At 44.0% G+C, this 27,434-nt stretch overlaps 1 protein-coding gene across 1 annotated transcript in view; it reads left to right on the forward strand.

Annotated features, from left to right (window-relative positions):
• The window catches only part of MAL2 (mal, T cell differentiation protein 2), a 113,853-nt gene that overhangs the window by 80,988 nt on the left and 5,431 nt on the right, over nucleotides 1-27,434 (forward strand). The window contains exon 3 of the mRNA XM_077493270.1: nucleotides 17,680-17,832. Within this exon, the coding sequence (XP_077349396.1) occupies nucleotides 17,680-17,832 (153 nt within the window). The remainder of the gene's footprint in view (nucleotides 1-17,679; nucleotides 17,833-27,434) is intronic.

A 27,434-nucleotide genomic window follows, 5' to 3' on the forward strand; every position in this document is an offset into this window, starting at 1 on the left:
AATTCCTGCAATAAAACTAGAGTGTATGGCAGAGGTTGCAGTGTGATGGCACCAGTGCCTAAGGCCCAATTTTTCTGCCCCTGTTTAACAGGGGCGTTTAAGTACAATTTTTGATGCAATGCTTTGCAGCAGGGCTAATTCCTGCAAAAAAACTAGAGTGTATGGCAGAGGTTGCAGTGTGATGGCACCAGTGCCTAAGGCCCAATTTTTCTGCCCCTGTTTAACAGGGGCGTTTAAGTACAATTTTTGATGCAATGCTTTGCAGCAGGGCTAATTCCTGCAATAAAACTAGAGTGTATGGCAGAGGTTGCAGTGTGATGGCACCAGTGCCTAAGGCCCAATTTTTCTGCCCCTGTTTAACAGGGACATGTAATTACAATTCTTGATATAATATTTCACAGGAGGGCCCCTTCCTGTGCCCACCCAGAGTAACTGTGAGGACTTATAGTGTTGTGGCACCAGCACCACAACCACCAAAGGTCAATTTTTCTACCACTGTTCAACAATGGCATGTAATTACAATTCTTGATATAATCGTTCACAGCAGGGCGCTCCAGCGGCCACCAAGAGTCACTTTGAGGGCTTACAATGTTGTTGCAAAACCAACACCTTGTTCCGCCATTTCTGCAGAGCATATAGGGCAGGCCCCTACTTTCAAACATCCAATTTACAAACATCTCCTACTTGCAAACGGAAGGAGACAACAGCAAGTGAGATGAAAAAAGATGGACGACAAAACAAATTATACAGGGGTGATAACCCTTCCCTATGTTTTCCAAAAAGCTTAAAGATATTTTTTTTGACTGGAGCTACACTTTAAAAATGTACCGCTTGAAAATGACAAACAGATTCAACTTAACACAACAAACCTACACAGTCCCTGTCTTGTTTGCACCGCCTGTATACTGCTGTTCTGAGTATATAGGGCCTGGGGGCCACACGCATTTCCTTTTTTTAATATGGGTACGGGGTTCCCCTTAATATGCGTACAAGACCCAAATAGGCTGGTAATGGGCAGGGAGGGCTACCCATGCCATTTTTCTGAATGATTTTCAACCATATTACAGGAACCAGATATAACATTAAAACCGCAAGCAGTTTTAAATGGTGTTATTTCCGTTTAATGTCATTTTGTGCAGGGACTGTTCTAAACACGGGAAACACGTGGCACTTCACAGGCATACTATAGACACCCCCCAGGCACCATATTTAAAGGAATATTTTTTTTCACTTTAATCGTCATTAAAATCAGTGCTCCCGCCAAAACGGTAGTTTTTAAAACTTTTTTTTGCAGTGACCCATGTCCCCTGAGGCAGGAGGCAGATCGCCAAACCCTTTTTAGCACACTATCTTGCATATTAGCCGTTAAAATTAGCACTTTCCAATTCGAACGTTCGAGTCCCATAGACTTCAATGGGGTTCTAACGTTCGTGCCGAACGCGGGGGTCGTTCGCAAGTTCTGGTGCGAACCGAACCGGGGGGTGTTCGGCTCATCCCTATTCAGAGAATAGTTGTTAATGATTCTTACTCTGAATGGTCTAAAGGTTATCAGTGGTGTACCCCAAGGTTCAGTGTTGGGACCCTTATGCCCTGTAAACACGACCAGTTTTCCCGTCGGAATAAACTCTGAAGGTTTTTCCGACGGAATTCCAAGGCTGAAGCTGTCTTGCATACACACGATCACACCAAATTCCGACCGCCAAGAACGTGGTGACGTACAACACGTATGACGGGACTAGAAAAAGGAAGTTCAATAGCCAATAGCTTCCGTCTCATATTGCTTCAGAGCATGCATTGTTTTTGGTACGTCGGAACAGCATACAGACTAGCAGTTTTCCCAATAGGAATTAGTTCCGTCGTAAAAATATGGAGCATGTTCTCTTTCTAGGCCTTCCAGAATTTGACGTAAAAAGTCCGATGGGGCATAAATACGGTCTGACTATACGATGAAAAGCTCCCATCTGACTTTTTCTGTCGGAAATTCCGACCGCGTGTACTGGGCATTACTTTTGAATATCGTTATAAATGATATTGGGTCTGGGATTAAAAATAACATTTCTGTCTTTGTAGATGACACCAAGCTATTCAGTGAAATAACGTCCTTACAGGATGTCTCCAATTTACAAGCTGACCTCAATCCACTGTCTAATAGGGCAACGAAGTGCAAATGAGGTTTAATGTTGATAAATGTAAAGTTATGTACTGTCAGAAACCATGAATCAGACTGAGACAGAAGTACAGTTAAATCTCTCTTGTTTAATAATAATAATAATAATAATAAATAAAGGTAAAACAGAGTAAACATAGTCAAAACATAGCCAGAGTTCAGGAACTGGAACGGATCATGAGAAAAGCCAAAACATCAGGGAGCCAGAGACGAGCGTAGTGGAACAGCAATCAGGATCTGGAGCCAGAAGGAATGTCAGCAAAGCAAATCTTTAACAGGAACACAGGAAAGCATCTCTAGAGATGTGACCAAGGTGAAGGCAGAAATCATCTGGGTTGGATGGCTTAAGTAGGAAGGACTGACGAGCAGGATATCATCAACAGGTGAGTCACTGTGGAGAGATAGGAGCTGGAAATTAGCTGACAGCTGAATGGCCAGCTCAGAGGAGGAAGGGCTGAGCCCTGCCCTGACAGTACCCCCTCCTCAACGACCCCTCCCCCTTGGAGGACCAACAGGCTTGAGGGGAAAATGTCTATGGAAATCATGAAGGAGGACAGGGGCATGTACGTCCGAGGATGAGACCCAAGAGCGTTCCTCTGGACCTGACCCTTTCTAATACACCAGGTACTGTATGCGCCCACGGAACCTATGGGAGTCAACAATGGACTGTACTTCATACTCCTCATGGTTCTCTGTACAGGATACATAATATAACTATTAAGTTAAGTATTAACATTTATAAGTAAAGGATCAGGAAGGATTTTTTCCTCTGCTGTAGCAAATTGGATCATGCTTTGCTGGGAATTTTTTTTGCCATCCTCTAGATCAACTGTGGGTGAATGATTGTGCATATGGGATTGTTTTTTTTTTTTTGTGGAACTAGATGGACTTGTGTCTTTTCAACCTGACTAACTATATGACTATGTAACAGATAAAAAAAAAATTCAGCAGCCAGATTCAGAGACTGTTTGTTCTGTCGGGTCACACTTGTTCCTGTTTGCAAAAGCTTACATGGAATTTCAAATGAAACAAAAAAACTTATCTTTAATCTTACAAAAGAAAATTCTTAACATTCCACTATTTCAAATCATATAATGCCAAATTCAGTGGAAGTGAGTGGTTGGAAACCTGTACATATACCCAGTAAAGTGACTATCCTGAGGTGATACACAAAGATGTAACAACTCCTCCTATATAAGTTGTACCTATTTATCTGAAGCCCTCTCTTCTCTACAGCCATTCAAACGCACAGAATTTACACAGTATTTATCAGCTTCAGAAGGCAGAGGGCGGAAATCTGAGGTCACACACTGCATAGCATAGAGCAGGAAGCTTAGTGTAAATCTGAGACCTGAGTGGAGGGAATGGACACACCCCCAAATGGTCTCATAGGGAAACACAGCTGAGGCAGTCAAATTACTTGCTGTGTGCAGGAGGGGGGCGGGGCTGTCTCCCAGGATTGTCTGGGACTGTCAGAAGTGATTCATGCAGATAGCTGAGGAATGACAGAGCAGGCAGAAATCAAACAGGGTGCTCTGGATGGGGATTGAGGCAAGTACACACCATAGAAGGATATACATCAATCATTTTTTAATTTTAGGGGTTTACAACCATTTTAGATGATATCCAGTGGTGTGATGAAATGTCTTTCATTTTTATTCACTGTATTGGATGTTGCAGGTTTTGTTTTTATTGTGGGAAGTGCTGGTGTCCTTTCTATCTCTATATCCTATATTTTCACTGGTGACTCCATACAATGGTGATTATTACCTTTGCCAGTCATCTCCAATTTTATAGATCTTGAATTGCTTGGCTACAATCTGTGATCGTTGTGCTGCTCGTAGTCTTGGTAGGATACAAGTGCTGTCTATCAACATGCCAACCAATACACTCTCAAAATCATTCCTTTCCAATAGGCTTTAATTGCAAATCTTTTTTTTTTTTTTCCTTAACACATACCTAAAACACCATGTGATTGTGAAGGACACCAATGCTACCTTTTCTTTAAAGTCTAACTGTAGCCAAAACATTTACTAATAAATAGACAATAGTGTAGTGAAGGGTTAGAGCTTCTTTAAGGTTTATATTTTGATCCGAGTCCCCGTTGGAGAGATTGGCCTTCCCTTCCTGTTGGGAAATGAAGAAATGGAAAACTTCTCCAATATGGATATACAAAATGTAATTTCATTATAACGGGAAAGGGCTAGAACATCAGTCAACTTATTATTACTGCGTCTTCCTGTCCCTGTGACAACTGGTCCCCTAATTTCTTGTACTGTTGTCATAAAGCCTGGAAGTCAGCTGAAATCTCCCCAACAGGGTCATAAAAAAATTAAACTTAACAGAATAATTTACTGCATCCAATTCAATCCAAAACAAAGGATGGTTGAAGTTAGGCTTTAAACAACTCAGACCAGGAATAAATAACCATTTGATAATTATCCAAGAAGATAATTGAGACCGACACCAAAAGAAATTTAAAGCCCTGCCATTCTTTACTATGGTTTAAATCCTTCCTGTCCTCAATCCATTTATTAATCTTCTCTGGTGCAAGGATACATTAATATCCATTCTCCACTCTGAGAACCAGCAAGTGACTCTTAAGCCCCATACACACTATCAGATTTTTTGCTGATTTTTGTCTTCAGATTTACCAAAACCATGTAGTGTAAGGGCCTGCCTGATTGCATACAAATTGAAACTTCTAAGGTTTGACCTCATATTATATGGTTTTGGTAAATCTGAAGGAAAAAAAAAAATCTGCAGAAAATCTGATAGTGTGTATGGGGCTTTAACTGTCACTAACAGCAGGGATTGAAACCAGCAGTCACGTGAAGTGTCTCCTTCTGGTTTTCAATTCTCGCTGTCAGTGATAGTCGAGGTCCCCAGCTGATGATCAGGTGCCAATCAGAGTTGTTTTCCGAACATGCACTCACTATGTCCTTAAAGTGCAAATCCATGCAAAAGCTATAATCTCTGCATCTATAGACACCAGGGATCTAACATTAACTCCTATCCCTGTAAAAAGAAAAAATGAGTATACATACCTTTTTTGGAAGCCAATCTGACCCACTCTGACTGGATCCACGCTGAGCTGTCAGCCGTGGCTTCTCTGTGTAGGCGGGTACAAAGAAGACAGAGGACAATGGAAGCCGCATAGTAACTTTCCATGCATTTCACAGCCGTTGTCCTCTGCACAGCTTCCTGCCCTGAATATAGTGTCTGAGCGGGTCAGATCGGCTTCAAAAAAGATATATATACTCCTCTTTTCTTTACAGGGATAGAGAGGTTAGAGTTAGATCCCTGGTGTCTATAGATGCAGGGATGTTAGATTTTGAATGGACTTCCACTGTAAGCTGGCCATAAATTATTTGATTTTCTTTCCTGCAACCACGGGTTGCAGGAAAGAGGATTGCTCGATTTCCCCATCGACAGTCAGTGTTGATAGAGAAATCCCTCCCGTGGAGCCATTGTGTTCTCCTGGCAGGGGGAGCCATCCCAGCCAGAACACAGTGATTATTGCTAGCGGCTATAAACACTGACAATAATAGCATTAGAAATCCAACAGGCTGGTTGTACCCCAGCTGATCGATCAATCAACTTGGGTACGATCAGCCTGCCCATACATGGTTCAAATTTTGGCTGCTCCCTGCTGAACCAGCCGAGATTCAAACCATCCATGGCCGGATTTAAAAAGCTTAGGACAGGAAATGTGCTATTCATAGAATCCCCAGATGTAAATAATAAAAATAAAATCGAATGCAGCTACCACATCTAAGGACTGGTAGGTGACAATGTATTACATTTTTGCTTTTGGGGTTGGATACGTTTTAAAACATTGACAAGAGCTTTTCACTCTTCATTCAACCATTGAAACTCCTGTTTTTATAAAGCTGTTCTACACGATACCAGCCCCAGGCCTTGTTCACATTAGGCGATTTGGAATCACAGCAAAACGTGTAACAGGCGTTTGGGTATCATTTATTCTTAATGGCACTCCAGTGCAATTCTCCTACAATTGTCACGCAACAGAATTGTGCGGCAAAACGTATGCAAAGGTTGTAGCCCAAAAAGGAGAAAGTGCTTCATTTGGAAGACATGCACAGGGCAGCCCAATGAAATGAATATGATGCCCTATGCATGATGTGCGGAAACGTGTAAATCACGCTTTTAAAATCACAAGCGTGAACACTTGTTCCCACAATGCGATCTCTGAATGGCGCTTTATACACTAAGCACCAAGAACAGTTTGCCAATGTCAGGAATGATTCTACCCATAGGGAAGGCTTCATTCTGCACCCATTGCTGACCTTCCAAAGCCATTGGTACATGGGTTGAAAAGCTTATCAGTGTTTTCAATCTACTATAATAACCAGTGAATATATCCAAAGGTCAAACATTTGATCTATCACTTCCATGTGACTAAGTTAACTCATTTACCTGGTGCATTCTGTTACAATTATAAAAAACAAGATATTTATAGTCTTGTTTTTCAGTTTTGTATATTTTAATTCACATTATCTTCTTACTATGGTCACCTACTAAACTCCAGCAAGAGTGATTTTTACGTTGGGAATACATGTTGGGAGTCCATCAGGAGCTGATCGAAAATACTGAATGGAGCCCCTCATCCACACAAGCCTATTGGCCGCAGGGCTGATCGAACGTAAAATTTCCAACAAGCTTGTTCGTGAAAAGTCGATAATTAGATTGACTTCTCGTGAACAGGAAAGGCCATAGATGGATTGAAATTCAGCCGGTCACTGCTGACCTGACCTGACTGAATCCATCTACAGCCAGCACTCGCTGATCATGTATTTATGCAATATGTTTCACAATGGTTCACACTCATGTATTTTTGGTGCAGGTAATGCTTCATCTAAGTAGTTGCCAGCATAAAACCATAGTCATCTACAGCTGGGAAATGGTAACCCAGACAGAAGTGGGACACTTGCCATCTGTTTCCACAACTTCCGGGATCCTCTGCATGCTTTGCAGCTTCTCCTCTGCTGTTTACTTTCTAAGGACTACACATCCCATGATACCTTGCTGCTTTCAAGCAGCCATTCCTGACTCTGCCTCCTGAAATTCCTCCTCTCAGCGCCTCTGTAGTTCAGAAGGCAGGTTCTGTGAAATGTGTGACACAACAGTGCCTACTCACAGGGCATAATGACTAGGTGTCTCAGAATTAAAAGTAAAGGTGTGGGGATCTTCAAAAACTAAGTTTGCAAACTTAAAAATCATTCAGATAGAAAGAATTGAAATACAATATAGAAATGAATATATGATTTTACATTTTGAAAGATACACTTTTTGAATATATCTGGCTTATATAGAACCTTTTTGTTTAATTTTAAATCTCAACTCCAGACAGTTAATTACACAGATCAATGAAATAGCAAGGAAGCTGTTTTTATTGCCAAAATATTTATATGTTGTCTATCCAGTTCTGAGATTTAACACAGCACTAATGCAGAGCACATCCCTGTCTGGTAGAGCAGGACACTTGATGTTTTATCTCTGCTGCATTCAGGGCCAAAATTGATGCAGCACTAATTTTAGGCATGGTGGGAGGCAGCTCTGAGGCCGGAGGGTCAATACCGGACATTCTGTCCTCTGTACATGTTTACCTCTATGTCATAGCTCCCAACTGTCCCTGATTTCGAGGGACTGTCCCTGATATGGAGCAATGTCCCTCATTCCTCCTCATTTGTCCCTCATTTTGGTCTGATCTATATAGTTGTATATAAATTGCACTTTTTGTCTTTCAAAAAGTGTTTCTCAGAGCTAAACCTTTCATCCAATTTCTAATTTGCTGCATTAGTAAATTTCAAAAGCCAATATGAAGGAATAGTAGTTGTAAAAAAAAAAAGCATTTGTGGGGTTATCAAATCCTTTTTTTGTACAGTTCTCCTTTAAGGATGGCGTAGAAAGGGGTGTGTCCTATGCCTACATACGTTTGCTAATAGGTGTCCCTCATTCCCACCTGAAAAAGTTGGGAGGTATGCTCTATGTAGGTTTATTTACTGGGAAGCACAGTGTCATTGGTTGTTATGGTGTAGGCCACCTGCATCCTAGTCTAGCACCCTGAAGTTTAGGCAGGGTTGCTCCTCGCAAATGTACTTGCCAGAAATAATTATCCTGGTTGATTTTTCGAGATCTATTGATTTATCCCCAAGTTTGGCCTTATTGCACTTTTCTCTTCTACCACTAGGTGGCTGGGTACTTTGTGGTACTAGATATGAGAAGGGCAGCGCAAGGTCAGGTTATGGGTATATGGAGTATCTCAACCAATGGTCAGGGGTTTTCTTGAATGCTTTGGCCTGCTGGGAGAGCCTATATATTCGGGTGAAGTCAGGTGACCTATGTTCTGTGCCACCTGGATGGCTGTCTGGGTGGATGTGTGTTGTATTGTCCAGGCTGCTAGGCCGGAGTTTGGGCCTTTCCCGGGCACATCTGGCTGCTCAGCTGTCTGAGGGCCTATCCAGAAACAAGAGAGCAGCGCAGGATTGGGACTCCAGCTTGCAGTCCAACCAGAAGTGATGGTTCTGCCAGCCGGATAACCTGTCATGGTCGGTGGTAGAGGGGAAGCTGTCGCCAGTAAGGCACTATCAACTTAATTACCAGGGACCACAGTGAGTAACTGATGTACCGGAGCAGCATTCTTACCAACCGGGTACAGTAAAGAATTGGAAAACGTCAGTGGGTATCTAGTCAGGGACCCAGCCAGTGGAGGTGATGCTTGCAGAGCAGCCTTGTGTGTCAAGCCAGGGACCAAGCGGGCCAGTGGGGGGTGAAGCTTGAGAGGTATCTAGAGTTCCAAGCTAGGGACCCAGCAGAGAAGCGGGGGCGATGCTTGAGGAGGATACCACTGTGAAGATTGGAGGAGCTCAAGGTATTCAGTGGCAGTGAATCAGGCTCTAGTGAGAGACCAGGAGCTCAGTGTGCTGAAGAACTTCAAGGAGTGAATGTAGTGGAATAGAAAGGAACTGTTCAGCTTTGTGTTAGGAGCTGTTAAAGACCGTTGCCATAGGAGACAACATTCCTGCACATGCAGATGTGCCCTCTTGCTGGATGACTTTCCCTGCATGGCTGTCCTTCTATTGAAGTCTCAGACTCTGCCATTTAATCTTGCAACAAGCGTCCTGGCCCTAACTCTATCTCTCCCAAAATGTTTGTTAAGCGAAATAAACTTTCTTTTGCATTCAAGAAGTGTCTGGCGCCCAATGACTTTAACTACTCTGTACCCACCATGTCTCATAACCCACTACATACAGAAGGATGTCGGCTATCCCTGGGAGGTTCTCATTAGATCAAAGGAGGCCTGGGACCTTGCTACATTTGGCGCCCAACGTGGGGCTAAGGCGTTTTCTCTGCAGCAGTCGACCTTAACAGGCCTCAGCTTCATCAAGATTTTGTTTGGCTCCATGAGAAGGTGGCAAGAGAAATGATTACATGTTTCAAAAATCCATTTCTGCCTGTCATAAGATTACATGCTCCTTTTTATCATCCTTAAACCTTCCTCCTTCCTGCTTGTAATGTTCTGATCACATGTATAATTTCAACCTTTATTCTGAACATGAAGCAGGGAGGAGGGAATGCAGGCAACACCCTACCACAGGATGTTCTGTACACGTGATTCTAAATGTTTCATTGTTGTGAGCTATGTGTTTTTCAATTTCTTCTAATGTAAGCATTTTCATAGTTATGATTATTCAGCATATTGAAGTATAATAGGGTTATATAAAACATACTTCTAAGCATTTTAAACTTAAATGACGATAAATCTATATTTCTATGCATATTCATAGTTGACATTTAGAGGTATAATACTTAATTTCTCTAACATGTTATGTGCACTACCAATGTGGGGAAGAACCATTAAGTCTCACTGCTCAGGGGAGAGGATAAGCCTGGTCTTTTTACACTTCCCACCAGCGCTGCAAGGGTTAATACAGATTCCAAAATGGAATCCAGTAGAGTTTTGGCATGCCACAGTTCCCTGAGAACATTTGTACCAATCTGTCGGCAGGGGGAAGAGTTCCAGCTCTGCAGAGGAGGATGCATTACGATTTGGGTCAGCATCTTGGGTTCACATGTTGAGACCTTGTTGCCTGAAAGGAAACATGGCGCACCTGGGAGCACCAGCATTTGAAGTCCCTCAACCCATGTCGGCTGATTATGACACGCGGGAAACCGCCAGTTTCTTTGCCTCTGGAACCAGGATTACTGACACGGATGTTCGGATGGCACCAAAGAGTGAGGTCGCCCTGTATATTTCTCAAAGCTCCACGGCTATGGGGATCATCTGCCGTTGGTGTTCTGGGTTTGCCTTGTTTATGCGCCCTTGGAGCTGGTGCTGTCAATGTGGAGAACTGCTGCTGATAGCTGCCAGAACGTCACTGCCGTCAAGGGTGATGAGGGTGGTTTAGGCATGTGGATATGCCACCATGGAGGAGCCTACATCCAGTACCGAGGCTGCTGATTCTGGCAGTACTCTGGCCCAGGCCAAGTCTTCCTCAGATGAACCAGATGTGTCCGGTGAATACCGCAGTGTCAGTTCCCGCTGCCATTGTTCCTTCCGAGACACCTACGGTGATCGCCAGTCCAGAAAACAGGTGGTACTAGTAACCCATCTCCCTCCTAAGGAGATCCAAGCATTTGTCTCGGCTACCACCTTGGAGATAACTGTTGCGGAGGTTGATGGCTCCACAATCATTACTCAGTTGACCCAGTTTGATCGCTCATCACAGGTGAAGAGAGGTGAACGGTCTGGGATCCCTCACCGGCAGCGCCTGTCAGGTACTCACCAAAGCCGAAGTGCTGAGAGCAGCTTCCCTTGCAGCTGGGTGCACAGTACCCCTGAGGATGGAACAGTGGGTACAGGGCACGGAGAGGCACGGGTTGCCAGCAGGTGACTTGTATGCAGAAGGTCTTCTGAAGGAAGAGATGCCTGTGCAGATGGTCTCGGAACTGGTTAGAAGGGAATGCCCGGCAGGGGTTCTAACACCTGGACTGAAGGCTGAGGGTCAAATGCAGGTATCAGTCCGTGAGCCAGCAAGGCTAAGTGCAGAAGACAGAGGATATTGCAGAGGCAGGCCGAGGGTCAAACACAGGTATCAGTCCGTGAGCCAGCAAGGCTAAGTGCAGGAAGTCCGTTAAACAAGCCAGGGGTCAGATCAGGAGAGAATCAGAGTAGTCTTCAGGCAATCCAGGTCACAACAGGAAGTGGTGAACAGGAACAGGAACAGGAAACAGAGGAACACAGGTGAGCTAAGGAGACAAACCAGCAAAGATACAGAGCACATTGATGCCTTTTATAGGCCTGTCAGGCCAATCAGGTAAGGCCCATAGCTGTGTGCACAGGTGTGCACATGCGCATACGACATTGTATTGTATCACGCATATGCATGCGTTGTTGTGCCGCTCTTCCCCACAGGCGCACGGGGAAGTGCCGACGTTGAAGTCTGGTGATTCTCTGACAACGCCTGAAGCTGGTAAGTAAAGAGAGAAGGTAGAATGTATGACATGAATAAAGTGACTGTTATGTAAAGTAGTTGTCATGCATCGGGCCTTGAAAATCTTTACATCATAGTGTTCTCTTCCCAATCTTAAGGGAAGAAGTATTTCTACCATTGCCAGAACCATGAAAACAAGCACCGGCTTAAGAATCTCATGAGTAAGTTGTTACAGTTGGATACAGCAGAGAACCAGGGATTACAGGCCCCATTGTTACCTGTTCTTACGTATGTTTATCAGCTTAATGCAAATAATGCCAACTCTACCTAAGGGACTTTAAGTGATTTTTCACCACGGTGAATAAGAAGGGAGAGTCTGTAAATCTACCTGACCCCAGGTACTACTCGTAAAACATCATTGAAATGGTATCATTACCACTTGGATTACAGATATGTGTTGTGTGATGTCAAGGATGCTGTGCTGACAACCACTTCACACACACACACACGTTTAAAATGTTGCTAATGGAGAACATTCCAGAGAGCTGTACTGCCCAGACTATGCTGGACTGAATGCTGCTGGCAGATACACGAAGTGCCCACCTGAGCCATGTTGGCTAAAGTTTGAAGATGTTGGGGTGATTCACCCTGAAGGGCAACCTGTGATCTTCAGCAGGTTGTTGCTTCCCAAGTGAAAAAAAACATCTTCTATGTCCCCGGCTGTGACATGGACAGGCTGAGGATGTCTTTGCAAGGGGACCTATGTCCTGAAGTGCGGTCCCTTGCACTAAGGTCTGGCTGCTTTGTGCCTGAAATGCAGCTGTGCCTTTTTGTCCCCGGAGTTGTCCCTGGAGAAGATGGGAAACTGCTGGGAAATACAGTCCATCGATTTCCATCTGGGTGGATTATAACATGTCATGGATATTACGTGTTGATCAGTTAGATTAGGCTGTAATAGAGGGGTAAATCCCCACCATGCATGTGGATTCGCTGGACGGATGAGGAACGGATCCCCATTCATCTATTTTTAGCAGACAGAATCGGATTGAATGCTGGTGGGTGTCAGCAGACACGTCTGCTGTCCGTAGAGGGCTATGAATGGTCCAATCAGGTCCACCTGAAGAACTGACAGGCAGTCCCGCTTGGTCCGTTAGTGTGAAAGTGGCCTTGTACTACCAGCATGCTCCTTGTAAGTATATGAGCACTGTAGCACAGTTGACTGGCTCTCTTTCTATTGTTCCTGCTACAGGAATGCTTCAGTATCTTTCAGATATGTCAAATCTTTACTATGCACAGCATACCTTTAGCTTTAAACCACAGCTTAAAAAGATCATTAAAGGTTTAATGACAATTTCTATTGCTGTTTTTTTTTTTGCCTCTGCCCATATTGTGAGGATAGCAGCCGGCAGTTGTGAAAGGTGACGGGAGTTTGCGGTACAAGCAGGAACATGTTACGAGCAATGGACTCATCCTGCACACACCTCATTGGTGGCCACTTTGCATCATTCGAGTTGTCTGCTCAGTTGGCAAAAATGTGCGGGTTCCACCCTAAGGTTCAGCATGATGACTAGACAAAGGCTGAACTCTTGAAATAAAGTTAATGCCTCCATAATATCTTTTTATTTTAATATAAATTATTTTAAGGACTTATGTGAAAATTTACTTCTTCCAGCATCCTATTTAAAAAAATTGCATGGCAGCAACTCATTCGAGTTCCAGGCAGCCATCTCAGGGAGGCCAGCTTAACTCCTTACTAAAAAAGAAAAAAAAAAAAGAAAAAAAAAATTTGACTTATCACTAGTTGTATTTGTGTACCAGTATTTTATTTTTATTTTTTTTAAACGCTGTCACCTTTACTATGAAGGGAAAAGTGTTTCTGCAAAGATCTTCCGTGACATATATAATCATTTTCCCAGCACTCCCCCACCTCTCCTTGCGCCTCAGTAGTTAGTAACCATACTTAAGGGTATAGGGAGAATTTGACCCCCTCACCTGTGCCAGTGTTTGAGGGCTTGCAGCCAATCAAAAGACAAAAGATTGAAACCATACTCAAATAGTCATTGTGGCAGGGAGTGTTGTTGCCACCACCTCTCTCACATAATGATTTTTTTCACATTTACTCTTTATGGGATTTTGAAGGCAACCAAGACGTTGTAAGATAAAAGGCTTTACTTTATTTCTTTATACATAAAGGCTATTTTTAAAAAAGTGACTTTCCTTTATAGTTCAAAAATTATGTTTACACAGAAAACCACACCTATCAGCAATACATGGAAAAAAATGCAGATCATATGTTCAAATAAAAGTGGTATTCCCAGTTATAGATCACACAACCTGGAGAACATGATTGTTGGTTCTATCCATGGACTGGGCATACTCAGATGCCCAGTCCATGGATAGAACCAACAATCAAGTTCTCTTCTCTTGGAATGTTCAAGTACGTCCCATGCGCAGCTTCCTGGCTGATGAATACAAATGTTCCTCCAGTATTTTTTGATAGCATTCATCTTGCCATCAATTTTGACCAAATTTCCTGTGCCTTTGTAGCCCACACATCCCCAAAACATCAGCGATCCTCCTCCATGTTTCACAGTAGGAATGGTGTACCTTTCACCATAGGCCTTGTTGACTCCTCTCCAAATGTTGTGTTTATGGTTGTGGCCAAAAAGCTAAATTTTGGTCTCGTCACTCCAAATGACTTTGTGCCAGAAGGGTTGAGGCTTGTCTCTGTGCCGTTTGCCGTATTGTAAGTGGGATACTTTGTGGCATTTGCGTAGTAATGGCTTTCTTCTGGTGACTCGACCATGCAGCACATCTTTCTTCAAGTGCCTCCTTATTGTGCATCTTGAAACAGCCACACCACATGTTTGCAGAGAGTCCTGTATTTCACCTGAAGTTATTTGTGGGGTTTTTTGCATCCCAAACTATTTTCCTAGCAGTTGTGGCTGAAATTTTAGTTGGTCTACCTGAACGTAGTTTGGTTTCAACAGAACCCCTCATTTTCCACTTCTTGATTAGAGTTTGAACACCGCTAATTGGCATTCTCAATTCCTTGGATATCTTTTTATATCCCTTTCCTGTTTTATACAGTTCAACTATCTTTTCCTGCAGATTCTTTGACAATTTTTTTGCTTCCCCCATGACTCAAAATCCAGAAACATCAGTGCAGCACTGGATGAAAGATATAAGGGTCTGCCAGGAGTCCAGGAACTCATTGACCTTTTATACACACATACTAATGTAGCGGTGGGCTCCTGAAGAGCACGCGCTATGTGTTTTTCAAAATTAAACTCTACCTAAACTGCAGTTATGTTTGGGTATTATTTGTCTAAATTTGACTTCTGTATCAGTCTTACTGGACTGTGAGATGTTCAGCCTGGCCACAGGGGGCACTGTCTCGGGTGGCAGGCGTTGAACTATGGTCTAATCAGGTGCTTAAGTTACTCTCTTTCGGGGGCCAGGTCAGTGAGAGTGGACCTCACGCTGTGCCCTCTGGGAGAGGGTATTTAAGATGCGGACGTCACATGGTTCGGGGTTATGGTCCAGTATGATGTGCTGATTACATGGTCCTGGTCCTTCCTGACCAGCCCCCAGGAAGGCTATGGCCTGGGGTGCGGATCCACCTGACTTTGATGCCTCGGGGCTGCCTAGCCCAGGGCAAGGAAACTAAAGGAGGATTCTGAGGTGGTTGGGTGCCATCTCCGGTTCGAGAGAGACCTATTGTACTTCGAGCATTCCAGGGGAGGACTCTTTAGAAGAGCACCACGCACGGGTTGGTTTTCTTAACAAGAGCCTGGAAGGGCTGAAGTTACCGAAATAATCTAGTCTTGTGGATATCGCCAAGCAGGCTGAAAGATCCAGGTATCCTACAAGTGTTCTACAGCTTAGTTTCCCTACATGTTCTGCAACAACGTCTGTAACAAAGACTTTGTTCCTGAGTAAGCACCTTGCTGGCTGCTAGGCCTTGTGAGAGAGGGACTGTCCAACCTGAGTGTTCATCCAGCTGCGAATGGCTATTCTCTGGATGCAGTCAAAGTAAGCAAGTTCTTTAACGTTTTTGGACTTTGACATTGAGAGTACCTGAACTACCTTTTCCAACCCTCTGATCCCAAGTTGAAAGATTGTGCAGTGGTTTGAGTTTTTGCAAATAAAATCCATTCAAGTGGATCTATTGTCAGTCTAAAGTTACTGGGCCATCTACCACAGGACATCCCCTAGACGTGTCACAAGGATAACGGAAGGTAACGGTAAGCCCAAAAATAACCAGCAGCTCCTTTGGGGGGGTTAGTGCTACACTAATTACAAGCAAACAGATCACAGGTGAGGATGGTTACCTTTAATAGACATTCAATCCCCTTTGTGTCAACTTGTGTGCATGTTATCAGGCCAAAATCTCCAGGGTATGTAAACTTCTGATTAGGGTCATTTGGGTAGTTTCTGTTATTATGATTTAAAGAGTAAACATGATTGATAATAAAATGGCTTCAGCCAAACACTTAACCATGAGTAAAAGAAAAGTTTTTGTGTTATCATATTCTCTGAAAAATGGCCAAGAAATCATAAATTCTGCTAGGGTATGTAAACTTATGAGCACAACTGTAAGGCAACCCTTTCTATTCCCACTGAACTCTAATGTATGTGAGCACTTTTTTACAGCCCACCAATGTATGGGGATTGAAAATGATCTGTCCTGGGTCTTAAATAAATAAATACTCTAGGTACATCAAATTAGATTTTTTTTTTTTTATAAAAACTTACTGATCACAGTTTCCACCTGCAATAGTCTCTGAAAATAGATTTTTAGGGAATAGCTAACCAGCATTCGGGAAGCAACACTGTTGCCTCCTGAATGTCTGTTTTTTGGGGGTTTTTTTAATGACCGACTGGGGTTTTTGACTGGGAATACCATGCCACATCCACAAGCCTAGCATTTGGCCTGCATGGCCCAATTAATCTGATTGGATTGTGTTTGGCGGTGATACTACCCCCACGAAAAGGGACAGGGGGTATAATTTTTGCCTCAGCCATGAAGAAAGACAATGTAGTCGCAGCAAATTTACAACCTCATCTGATCGCTGTGTTGTTTTAAGATGGGCAGTTAGAGTTGAGCTCTAACTGCTAATTAGTTTTAGTTGGGGTTCCCCAAAACCTAAAAATAATTTCAAGGGCACCTCCAATAAAAAAGGATTAGAAAGTGTAACATCAGATTACATGCAGCCTGCTCATTTTGTGTTGGTTTCACTATCTGCGCCTTTCTACACACTGCTTTATATGCTATGTAGAATAGCTAGAAAAAAAGATCTATATTTCAAAGGTGCCGATTAGAACTATATATTGAGACTGTCCCAAGCCCTTTAATCGGGCGCTTGTGGTTTGAGATACAAAAGGCTGTTAGGTGTTGCCTGTGTACAAGTTATGGCAGGTTGCATCATTTTCTGTTCTTGAGATATGGGTGTGTATGGGAGAGCTGGCATTCACAGCCCCACCTTATTACTGTATCTTTAAGACAAAACTGAAGTGTGATCGGTGTTCTGATAACATGTTTCACTTTGGGACTTTTCCACTTTTAAATATTTTTGTGATTCTACATGCAGCAATTTCAAGTTGTCATATGTAATTGTCAAAAGTAATATAAATCAGTGGCAATGACAGCAAGCAAATCAATAATACTTTAATTTTGTTTAGCCTGCAAGAACTGATCCCCATCAGTGGTTTCCATTGACTAAAACAAAATTGGAAAATGCTTGTATAAATGCCCAAAAACTCAAAAATAAAAAATATCCCTAGAACCGCCTGCATTTCACTGAGGTGTGAATGCAACCTAAATGAGGGGAAATCTCTCTAATGTATATTATTATTTATTATTATTATTAATATATATATATATATATATATATATATATATATATATATATATATATATATATATATATATATATATATATATATATATATATATAATCATCCAATGACAGACATCCCTGGTGCACCTTTAAAAAAAAAACCTTTGACATGTGTAATAGACATTTTAGATCATATCTATTTCTTTTTCAGGACCTGGCATACCACTTTATCACCTTCGTGTTCTACTTTGGAGCATTCGTCCTGCAAGCAGCTGTGTCAGCTTTAGCAAATCTAGAGAAAAATTCCAACAGCACCATTTTGAAGCTCGATAACCGCAAGATTGGACTGAATGTAGCAGCAACAGTAAGTAAATGTGCAAAAGAGTATGCCAAGCCACAAATGTAATATATTGCAGCTTACCAATCGTTCGATGTGGTGGTTGCATCGGTTTTCTTTTCTTTGGCTTTTCTCCCTCTGTTTTCACCGGGTGATCTGGCCAGTAACACACCTCCTGTATTAGTGAGACACTGGAGGAATGAGCAGAGGAGGTTATTTGGGAGAAGGGTTGCAGTTCAGTGAGTAAAATAAGTATTTGATCCCCTACCAACCAATAATTCTGGCTCCCACAGACTGGCTACAGTATGTGCTCATGTGGTACACGGATTAGTCCAGTCAATTTAAGAAGGTGCTCCTGACGGCAACTTGTTATGTGTATAAAAGACACCTGTCTACAGAATCTCTTTCATTCAAACCTCACCATCATTGGCAACACCAAAGAATGGGCTACAAGACCATCAGCAAGAAGCTTGGTGAGAAGGAGACAACTGTTGGAGCGATTATTCGCAAATGGAAGAAATACAAAATAACCATCAATCGCCCTCGGTCTGGAGCTCCATGCAAGATTTCGCCTCATGGCGTAAGGATGATCATAAGAAAAATGAGAGCTCAGCCTAGAACTACATGGGAGGAGCTTGTGAATGATCTCAAAGCATGTCACCAAATAGGGATGAGCTCAGGCGTGTTCACAGGGTCCACGTGCAGAGCCCACCAGGAAGTCAGCGCAGTGCTGCTCTGCGCTAATCACAGGCATTTAGACATTGCCCGATGTCTGCAGCCGCACAGCGAGGCAATGTCTCACTGCCTGTGATTAGCGCAGCTCTGCGCCGACTTCCTGGCGGGCTCAGCACGTGGACCATGCAAACATGCCTGAGCTCATCCCTATCACCAAACAACCCATTAGTAACACAATACACCACTGTGGACTGAAATCCTGCAGCGCCTCCAAGGTCCCCATCCTCAAGAAGGCACATGTACAGGCCGGTCAAGTTTGCCAATGAACATCTAAATGACTCAGAGAAGGATTGGGAGGAAGTGCTGTGGTCAGATGAGACCAAAATTGAGCTCTTTGACATTAACTTGATTCACCATTAGGGATGAGCTCAGGCATGTTCACATACGCCACGTGCAGAGCCCGCCAGGCTGCGCTAATCACAGGCAGTGAGACATTGCCCGATCTCTGCAGCCGCGCATCGGGGCAATGTCTCACTGCCTGTGATTAGCACAGCCAGGGCCAGATTAAGAGCATCATGTGCTTGGTGCTGAGGATTTTGGTGGACCTTTTACTGGCCACCCTTCTGCTTTCCAAGAGCCTGTGCTGGCGTGTGCCCAAACTCAAAAGTGAGCAGCCACACAGGCATAACACTAGAGAAGCCAGGCATTTAATTTGCCACGTTTCTGTAAGGGCCGTGCATTGGCGTGCACTCTGAGCTGAAAGAGTGCAGCTGTGCAGACCTAACTCTATGGAAGCCCCAGACTTCTGTAAGAGCCCTGCATTGGCGTGCCCCAGGCTTCTGTTAGGACTGCTCATGCAGTGCCCATTATCAATCTCACCACCCTGCCCAGAAGTTGCATGTGGAATGCAGGGCCCGTCAGGGGAGATCTCTTCGGGTTGGCCCATTGCTTTCCATGTCCTTTTTGGGTGGCTGGGCCTATATTAAGGTAGGGGCCTGGAGCTGCAGCTCCAATAGCCCCTACGTTAATCCAGCTCGCAGCGTCATGCCGACTTCCTGGTGGGCTCTGCACGTGGCGTATGCGAACACGCCTGAGCTCACCCTTATTCACCATGTTTGGAGGAAGAAAAAGGCCGACTATGACCCTAAAAACACCATCCCTACAGTCAAGCACAGAGGTGGAAACATTATGCTTTGGGGCTGTTTCTCTGCCAAAGATACAGGCTGACTTTGCCGCATTGAGGGGCCAATGGACGGAGTCATGTATTGTAAAATCTTGGATGCGAACCTTCTTCCCTCAGCCAGAGCACTCAAGATGGGTCGTGGATGGGTCTTCCAGCAGGACAATGACCAAAAACATACCACCATGGCATCAAAGGAGTGGCTCAAGAAGAAGCACATTAAGGTCATGGAGTGGCCTAGTCAGTCTCCAGACCTTAATCCTATAGGTGGGAGCTGAAACTTTGAGTTGCTAAGCGACAGCCAAAAAACCATAAGGATTTAGAGAAGATCTGTAAAAAAGAGTGGACCAAAATCCATCCTGAGATGTGTGTAAACCTGGTAACCAACTACAAGAAATGTCTTACCTCTGTGCTTGCCAACAAGGGTTTTCTCCACTAAGTACTAAGTCATGTTTTGCTTGGGGATCAAATACTTATTTTACTCACTGAACTGCAACTGAATTTATAACATTGTATTGTGTGTTGTTTCTGGATTTTTGGTTGATATTCGGTCTCTATTATTTAAAATACACTTATGAAAAAAAAGAAATATATAGACCCTTAATTTCTTTGCAAGTGGGCAAACTTACAAAATGCAGGGGATTGAATAATTATTTTTCCCCACTGTACCTGCTCTATGCAATGGTTTTGCAAAGAACAGCCTTGATCCGCCTCTTATTGGGTCTCCCGTCAGTGCTCCTGGCCCCTCCCTCCTGCCAAATGCCCCCAGAGCAAGCAGCTTGCTCTGGGGGCATCCAAGCAGCTGCTTTGCATGTACATTCACACAGAGAGCCGTTGCTCGGCCCCACGCCCCTCTCTCTACTCATTGGCTCACTGGCTGTGATTGACTGTCTTAGCCAATGAGGACAGAGGGTTGCCGGAGAGCTAAGACTCTCGTGCACATCGCTGAATCAAGATGGGGCCCAGATAAGTTTTAGGGGGCACTGGAGGGCTGCTGCAAACAGAAGTTTTTTTTTTACCTTCATGCATAGAATCCATGAAGGTAAAAAACCCTGAGCCTTTGCAACCACTTTAAATGTATTAGCAGATTTAGAACCATTAACACACTAAAGTCAAACTCTAGCTCACGTTTTTTTCCTTTTTGGGATAAATGTTTTGCCTGAATAAATAAAAGCTGATCACTTAAAGCATCCTTGCCAGTGTAAAATGCTTTGTCTCATCCATGTTAACTGATCCTTTCTGCTGGAAAGCTTGTGCTGTGAAAAACAGATTTACTAGCTTCATTACTAGATGGAAGTAGAAGAAAGAAATCTTAAAAAAGAAAACAAATACAGCTATCACATCTAAGAATTGGCAAGCTGCAATAATAATAAATGTTTGCTTTTGGGTTTAATCTTGCTTTAACCACTTAAGGACCGAGCCTCTTTTTTAGACTCTGTGTTTACATGTTTAAAACAGGTTTTTTTTTTGCTAGAAAATGACTTAGAACCCCCAAACATTATATATTGTTTTTTTTTCTAACACCTTAGAGAATAAAATGGTGGTCATTGCAATACTTTTTTTCACACTGTATTTGCGCAGCGGTCTTACAAGCACACTTTTTTTGGAAAAAAATAACTTTTTTGAATAAAAAATAAGAAAACAGTAAAATTAGCCCAATTTTTTGAAAGATAATGTTATGCATATTAAATTGATACCCAACATGTCACGCTTCAAAATGGCGCCCGCTCGTGGAATGGCGTCAAACTTTTACCCTACAAAATCTCCATAGGTGACATTTAAAAAATTCTACAGGTTGCATGTTTGCATGTACAGAGGAAGTTTAGTGCTAGAGTTATTGCTCTCGCTCTACCGATCGCGGTGATACCTCACATGTGTGGTTTGACTACCGTTTTCATATGCGGGCACTACTCACATATGCGCTTGAGCTCGTCGGGATGGGGTGTTTTAAAAAAAACCTTATTTATTTTATTTGATTTTATTTCTCCACTGTTTAAAAAAAAAAAAAAAATGGATCACTTTTATTCCTATTACAAGGAATGTAAACATCCCTTGTAATAGAAAAAAGCATGACAGGTCCTCTTGAATATGAGATCTGGGGTCAAAAAGTCCTCAGATCTCATATTTGGGCTTAAATGCAATAAAAAATAATAATAATAATAATAATTGTCATTTGAAAAAATGACATTGAAAAAATGTGCCTTTTAAGAGGTATGGGTGGAAGTGACGTTTTGACGCCGCTTCCGTCCTGCTATGGTATAGAGACAGGTGCGGGCCATCTTGGCCTCCATACCACAGACAAGGCAGGCCCCGATCGCCTCCACCACTACCTACGGCTCCGGTAAGCGTTAGAGGGCGTGAGAGTGGCGGGGGGTGGCACCTCTCCCGCCGCCGATTACGGTGGTCTCGCGGTGAACCACCATTATCGTACACACGACCCGCGCCTGAAGAGATGGATATCTTGGTTGTGGCAGCAGCTGCTGCCGTTACCGAGATATCCCTCTTCAAAAAATGGACGTACATCGGCGTGCGCCGGTGTCCTGTCACATAGAGTCCCCCATGGGATAGTGTCCGCTGTGTACTACGCATGTGCAGTACACAGCAGACACAGATTCCAAAAATGTGCCGTGAGTCCAGGTTCTAGCCCCACCATCCAAGCGGACATAGAGTTGGAATAAAAAGAGCCGAGCGCAGCGAGGCCGAGCCCGAAGCGTGGCGAGCGAAGCGAGCCCGCGTGGGGCCCTCTAATTTTGCCAGCCATATGTCTGCTTGGATGGTGGGGCTACCACCTCGACTCACGGCGCAGGCACCGTTCATCTTCTGAGATTTTCGGAAGCTTCTTCTGCTCCCTACTGCCCAAGAGCTGCGCATGCGCAGTACGGGGCGGACACTATATGATGGCAGGAAACTATATGATGGCAGGACACTATATGCCAGAACACCGGTCGTAAAGTGGTTAACCACTTGAGATCCGCGCTATAGTCAATTGACGGCTACAGCGCGGATCTCCTTTTCCGGGACTACGTCTATTGACGTCGTCCCGTGTACGAGCGGCCTGCGCGCCCCCTGAGGGGCGCGCGCGGCGCGCTCTGTGATCGGCGAGTCCATGAGACTCGCCTGATCACCGATCCGTGCAAGGGGTCGATCCCGACCCCTTATCACGGGATCAGCTGTCAGCCAATGACAGCTGATCATGTGATATAACGGAGCCGGTAATCGGCTATTATTCCGCTGACAGCGCGAGGAGAAAAAAAAAAGCCGATCACCGGCGGCCGTGATCGGGACATCAGTCCCGATCATGGCCAGCCCTGCTAGCGACCACCTGCCCCCTGCAGTGCCCCACTTATTAAAAGTAAGTGCCCCCATCAGTGCCACCCAGCAGTGCCCATAGTGCCACCCAGCAGTGCCACCCACAGTGCCACCCAGCAGTGCCCACAATCTGCCTCAAAGGTGCTGCACCCCAGTGCCGCCCATCAGTGCCCAGCAGTGCCGCCCATCAGTGCCCAGCAGTGCCACCTATCAGAGCCACCTATCAGTGCCCATCAGTCCCATCTATCAGTGGTACCTATCAGTGCCCATCCGTGCCACCCATCCGTGCCACCCATCCGTGCCATCTTATATGTGCCCATCTTTGCCCATCAGTGCCGCCTTATCTGTGCCCATCGGTGCCGCCTTATCTGTGCCTATTAGTGCCACCTTAACTATGCCTATCAGTGCCCACCAGTGCAGCCTATCAGTGCCCACCAGTGCAGCCCATCAGTGCCCACCAGTGCAGCCTATCAGTGCCGCCTAATCAGCGCACTTCAAAGAAGGAGAAAAATGACCCATTTTCAAAATTTTATAACAAACTATTAAAACATGATTTTTTTTTTTTGCATTTTTTTTGTTTGTTTAGCAAAAAATAAAACTCCGAGCTGTAACTAAATACCACCAAAAGAAAGCTCTATTTGTGGGAAATAAATGATAAAAATGTCATTTGGGTACAGTGTTGTATGCCCGCGCAATTGTCATTCAAAGTGCATCAGCGCTGAAAATTGGTCTGGGACTGAGGGGGGTTTAAGTGCCCAGTAAGCAAGTGGTTAAAGAAACACTGTTAAAAATTTAAAAATGTGAGGGTAAAAGGGCAATTCTAGTGTTTTACATCCAGTGTTTTTACTTTTTAGACATTTTTATTAACTTGCAATGTGGTTTTGAACTTGCTAGAAAATTTGACTAATCAATTCCCTAGCAAAGCCTTCTCCCTCCTTGCCTGTCATAGCTCTCTACCTTTCTGGGAGTGTCTTATTACTGTCTCTGCTGGCCCAGCTATTGGGCACCTCCCTACATAACCTTTTATGTAGCTGCCAGGGAAGTAGAGATAGAGAATTCTATAGCGTGTCCCTTGATTGACAGCTCTCGTTCTGCTGGGGTTGCTGACCACACATCCAAGATGGATGTGCAGCAACAGTCTCAGGACTTTTGGATGTCTAAACTATTAGCAGGTTATTGAATCGTGCGCTTGGAGGCTTGTTGTATGCGGAGAATACTTTACTTTCATGGAGGATTAGCAACGCATGTCTTACAGGAAACAGGAAAATACAAGTACATGCACTTAACGTTGATAGAACATCTTGTTATTACTTTACCATAGAACACACTATCATACCACAGTGCCACCTGCTGGATAGAAAGGTACAATGAGCATATATATATATATATATATATTTCACATTATCTAAAGCAGGGGTGGCCAACCCGCGGCTCTCGAGCCGCATGCGGCTCTTTGATCGGTTTCCTGCGGCTCTTGCGTTCGGGCTGTTTCATTGCGGTGACAGGCAGCCCGAGTCTCTGCACTCCTCCGCTCCTCCCACACATCAACAGCCAATCAGCATGTAGTGTCCCCAGCCCGCCACATTTGAATACATAGGCGCTGGAGTGAGGCTGAAGGGGGGCAGAGGAAGGAGAAACACGCTGTATCTGAAGCCGATGAGATACAAAAAGGTATGGCCACAAGTGTGCAGGTTACTGATCTGTCCTCCCTTCTCCCTCTGTCTTGCTCTGTACTTTTTTTTTTTTAATAACAGTTTCACCTGAACACTGATAAGATCTGCTCAGCACATTCTCTGTCTATTGATAGTGTGATACACTGCTGGCTGTTAACCATTTCAGCTTCTTTTCACTTATTTATCCAGAGCTCTGTGTGTGCTGCATGCTTTCTGTGATGTTTTTTGGAAGAATTTACTGCTAGTTCAGGCTAGAAGACCCATTAACTGTTTATTGTTATCCTGACCAGTTCACTGTTTGTAAGACAATTTGTATTTTGGAAATTAGATGAGCTGCTGTCTTCTGTCACATGGATGTACTTTCAAAGGAAGATTACTGACCTGTGGTCTTTGTAGTGTTAAAACAGTGTGTGACATTTTACAATAAATCCAGCTGAGCAAAAGTATGTGTGTATGAGAAAGGGATGGGGTGATGTTCATGTGTGCCCATGCGTATGATGTGGCTCTTTGCGGTAACTCGGTAAAAAATGTGGCTCTTGGTCTTTGTCTGGTTGGCCACCCCTGATCTAAAGCTACTTGCTGTTGCTTCCTTCAACATACACGAGGGAGGCATTGCAGGTAAACTGCGTGCACAAAATATTTTAAGTGCACATATAATCTTATGGGAATTTTTTTCTTGAAATAAATGATCTGGCGACAAGGTATTTTTAGGTAGAACTGAAATCAAAAGTTAAAGGTTTTCTGCCCTATAGGGAACATCTAGAAATGTTAATTGTGTCTAAGCAGTACTCAAAAAAGATTTTCTGTATCTTGCCCTAACTTCCTCCTGATAAGTAGCAGTGCCATGAGCCTCATAGTTGCAATTCACTCTTTTGGAACTAACCACTTTAAAGCCGGGGTTCACACGAAAACGGAGCCTCCGCTTTTCGGAACCCTCCCCCCTCCTCCGGTATTTGCCGCCGACAGGTATTTGCACCCACTTCCAGGCATAGACTCCCACGGGAGTCTATGCCTCTTCCCATCCCACCGTGCTGTCTGCTGGGACATACACTGGTCCCAGAGACAGCGGGGACCATTCTCATTGTGCTGCGCGACTCGTGCATGCGCAGTAGGGAACTGGGAAGTGAAGCCGCAAGGCTTCATTTCCTGATTCCCCTACCGAAGATGGTGGCAACAGCATCCAAAGACCAAGGGACGGTTCGCCCTCGAGTGCCGAGATCGCTGGACCCTGTGACAGGTAAGTGTCCTTATTTTAAAAGTCAGCAAGCAGCTGCAGTATTTGTAGCTGCTGACTTTTAAAAAAATAAGTAAAAAATTTGCAGGACTCGTGCTTTAGGCCGGGTTCACACCGCTGCGATGCGGGAACGCCGCGAATCCGCGGCGTTTTCCCGCATCGCACACCTCCCGCCGGCAGTTCACACTGCCCTATGCGGAAGGCTGGGAGTGTCAATGTTATGTTAATGACACCCCCAGATCCGTCCGCATATCGCAGTGCGATCTGCCGACTCGCACAGGAATCGGATCGCATGGTGTGAACCCCCATGCGATCCGATTCTGTTGCGGACCAAAAAAAGGGTCCCGTGCGAGTTTGCTGCGGGAGCGATGCGAATTCAGCCATACTATCTGTATGGCTGAACTCGCATCGCTACGGAGATCGGATGTGATTTGCGGTGCGAATCACATCCGGATCTCCCCCCGCAGCAGTGTGAACCCAGCCTTAAGACCAGGCCTTTTCTGGAACTTTTTGTTTACAAGTTAAAATTTGTATTTCTTTCTAGAAAATTACTTGGAACCACCAAACATTATACATTTTCTTTTTTAGCAGAGACCCTAGAGAATAAAATGGTGATCATTGCAATACTTTATCTCACACTGTATTTGCACTTTTTTTTAAATTAAAAAAAAACATTAAAGTTAGCCCATTTTTTTTGTACAACGTGAAATATGATGTTACACTAATTAGATACCTAACATGTCATGCTTTAAAATTGCGCACACTCGTGGAATGGCGACAATAATCGCCATAGGCAACGCTTTAAACATTTTTACTGGTTGACTGTTTAGAGTTACAGAAGGGGTCTAGCACTAGAATTATTGCTCTTGCTTTAACGATCGGGGCGATACCTCACATGTGTGGTTTGAACACTGTTTACATATGTGGATGCGTCTTACGTATGCGTTTGTTTCTGTGCTCGAGCTCCGAAAGACAGACTGCTTTTACATTTTTATTTTTCTTATTTATTTTACTTTTTATTGTGATACTGTCCTTTTTAAAAAAAATAAACATTTTTTATTACTTTTATTCCTACTGTATTACAAAGAATGTAAACATCCCTTGTAATAGAAATAAACAGGACAGGACCGCTTTATTGCGAGATCGAGGTAAAAAAAGTCCCAGTTAAACTGTTTACAGTTAAAAGCAAAAAAAAAATAAAGTAATTTTGCCTTTTAGTAGATGGGGAAAAAAAAATCAAATGTTTAAGGCCGGAAGGCAGAAGTGACGTCAGACATCTCTCCGGTCCTCCAAGGGCATAGAGCTGAGTGGGGGCTGTCTTGCCCTCACTTGGCTTCCTGCCCAGTCACAGATTGGTCCAGTAAGCCCGGAGACGATTGGGAAGCGGAGGGAAGTGGGGGGGGGGGGGGGGGGGTGTAGTCTAGGCTGCAACAAGGCTGGCTGCCAAGCCTCCTTCTTTGAGGACCACTAAAGACAGCCAGTTTAGTTTACCTAAAAGAAAGCTTAGTGGCCAAGACAAATCTGTGGTCCGCCTGCACTTAGCTAGCCCCACTGCCTG

The sequence above is a fragment of the Lithobates pipiens genome, unplaced genomic scaffold (genome assembly GCF_037356315.1).
Source record: "Lithobates pipiens isolate NorthernLeopardFrog02 unplaced genomic scaffold, aLitPip1_a1.2 Scaffold_19, whole genome shotgun sequence".
NCBI lineage: Eukaryota > Metazoa > Chordata > Amphibia > Anura > Ranidae > Lithobates > Lithobates pipiens.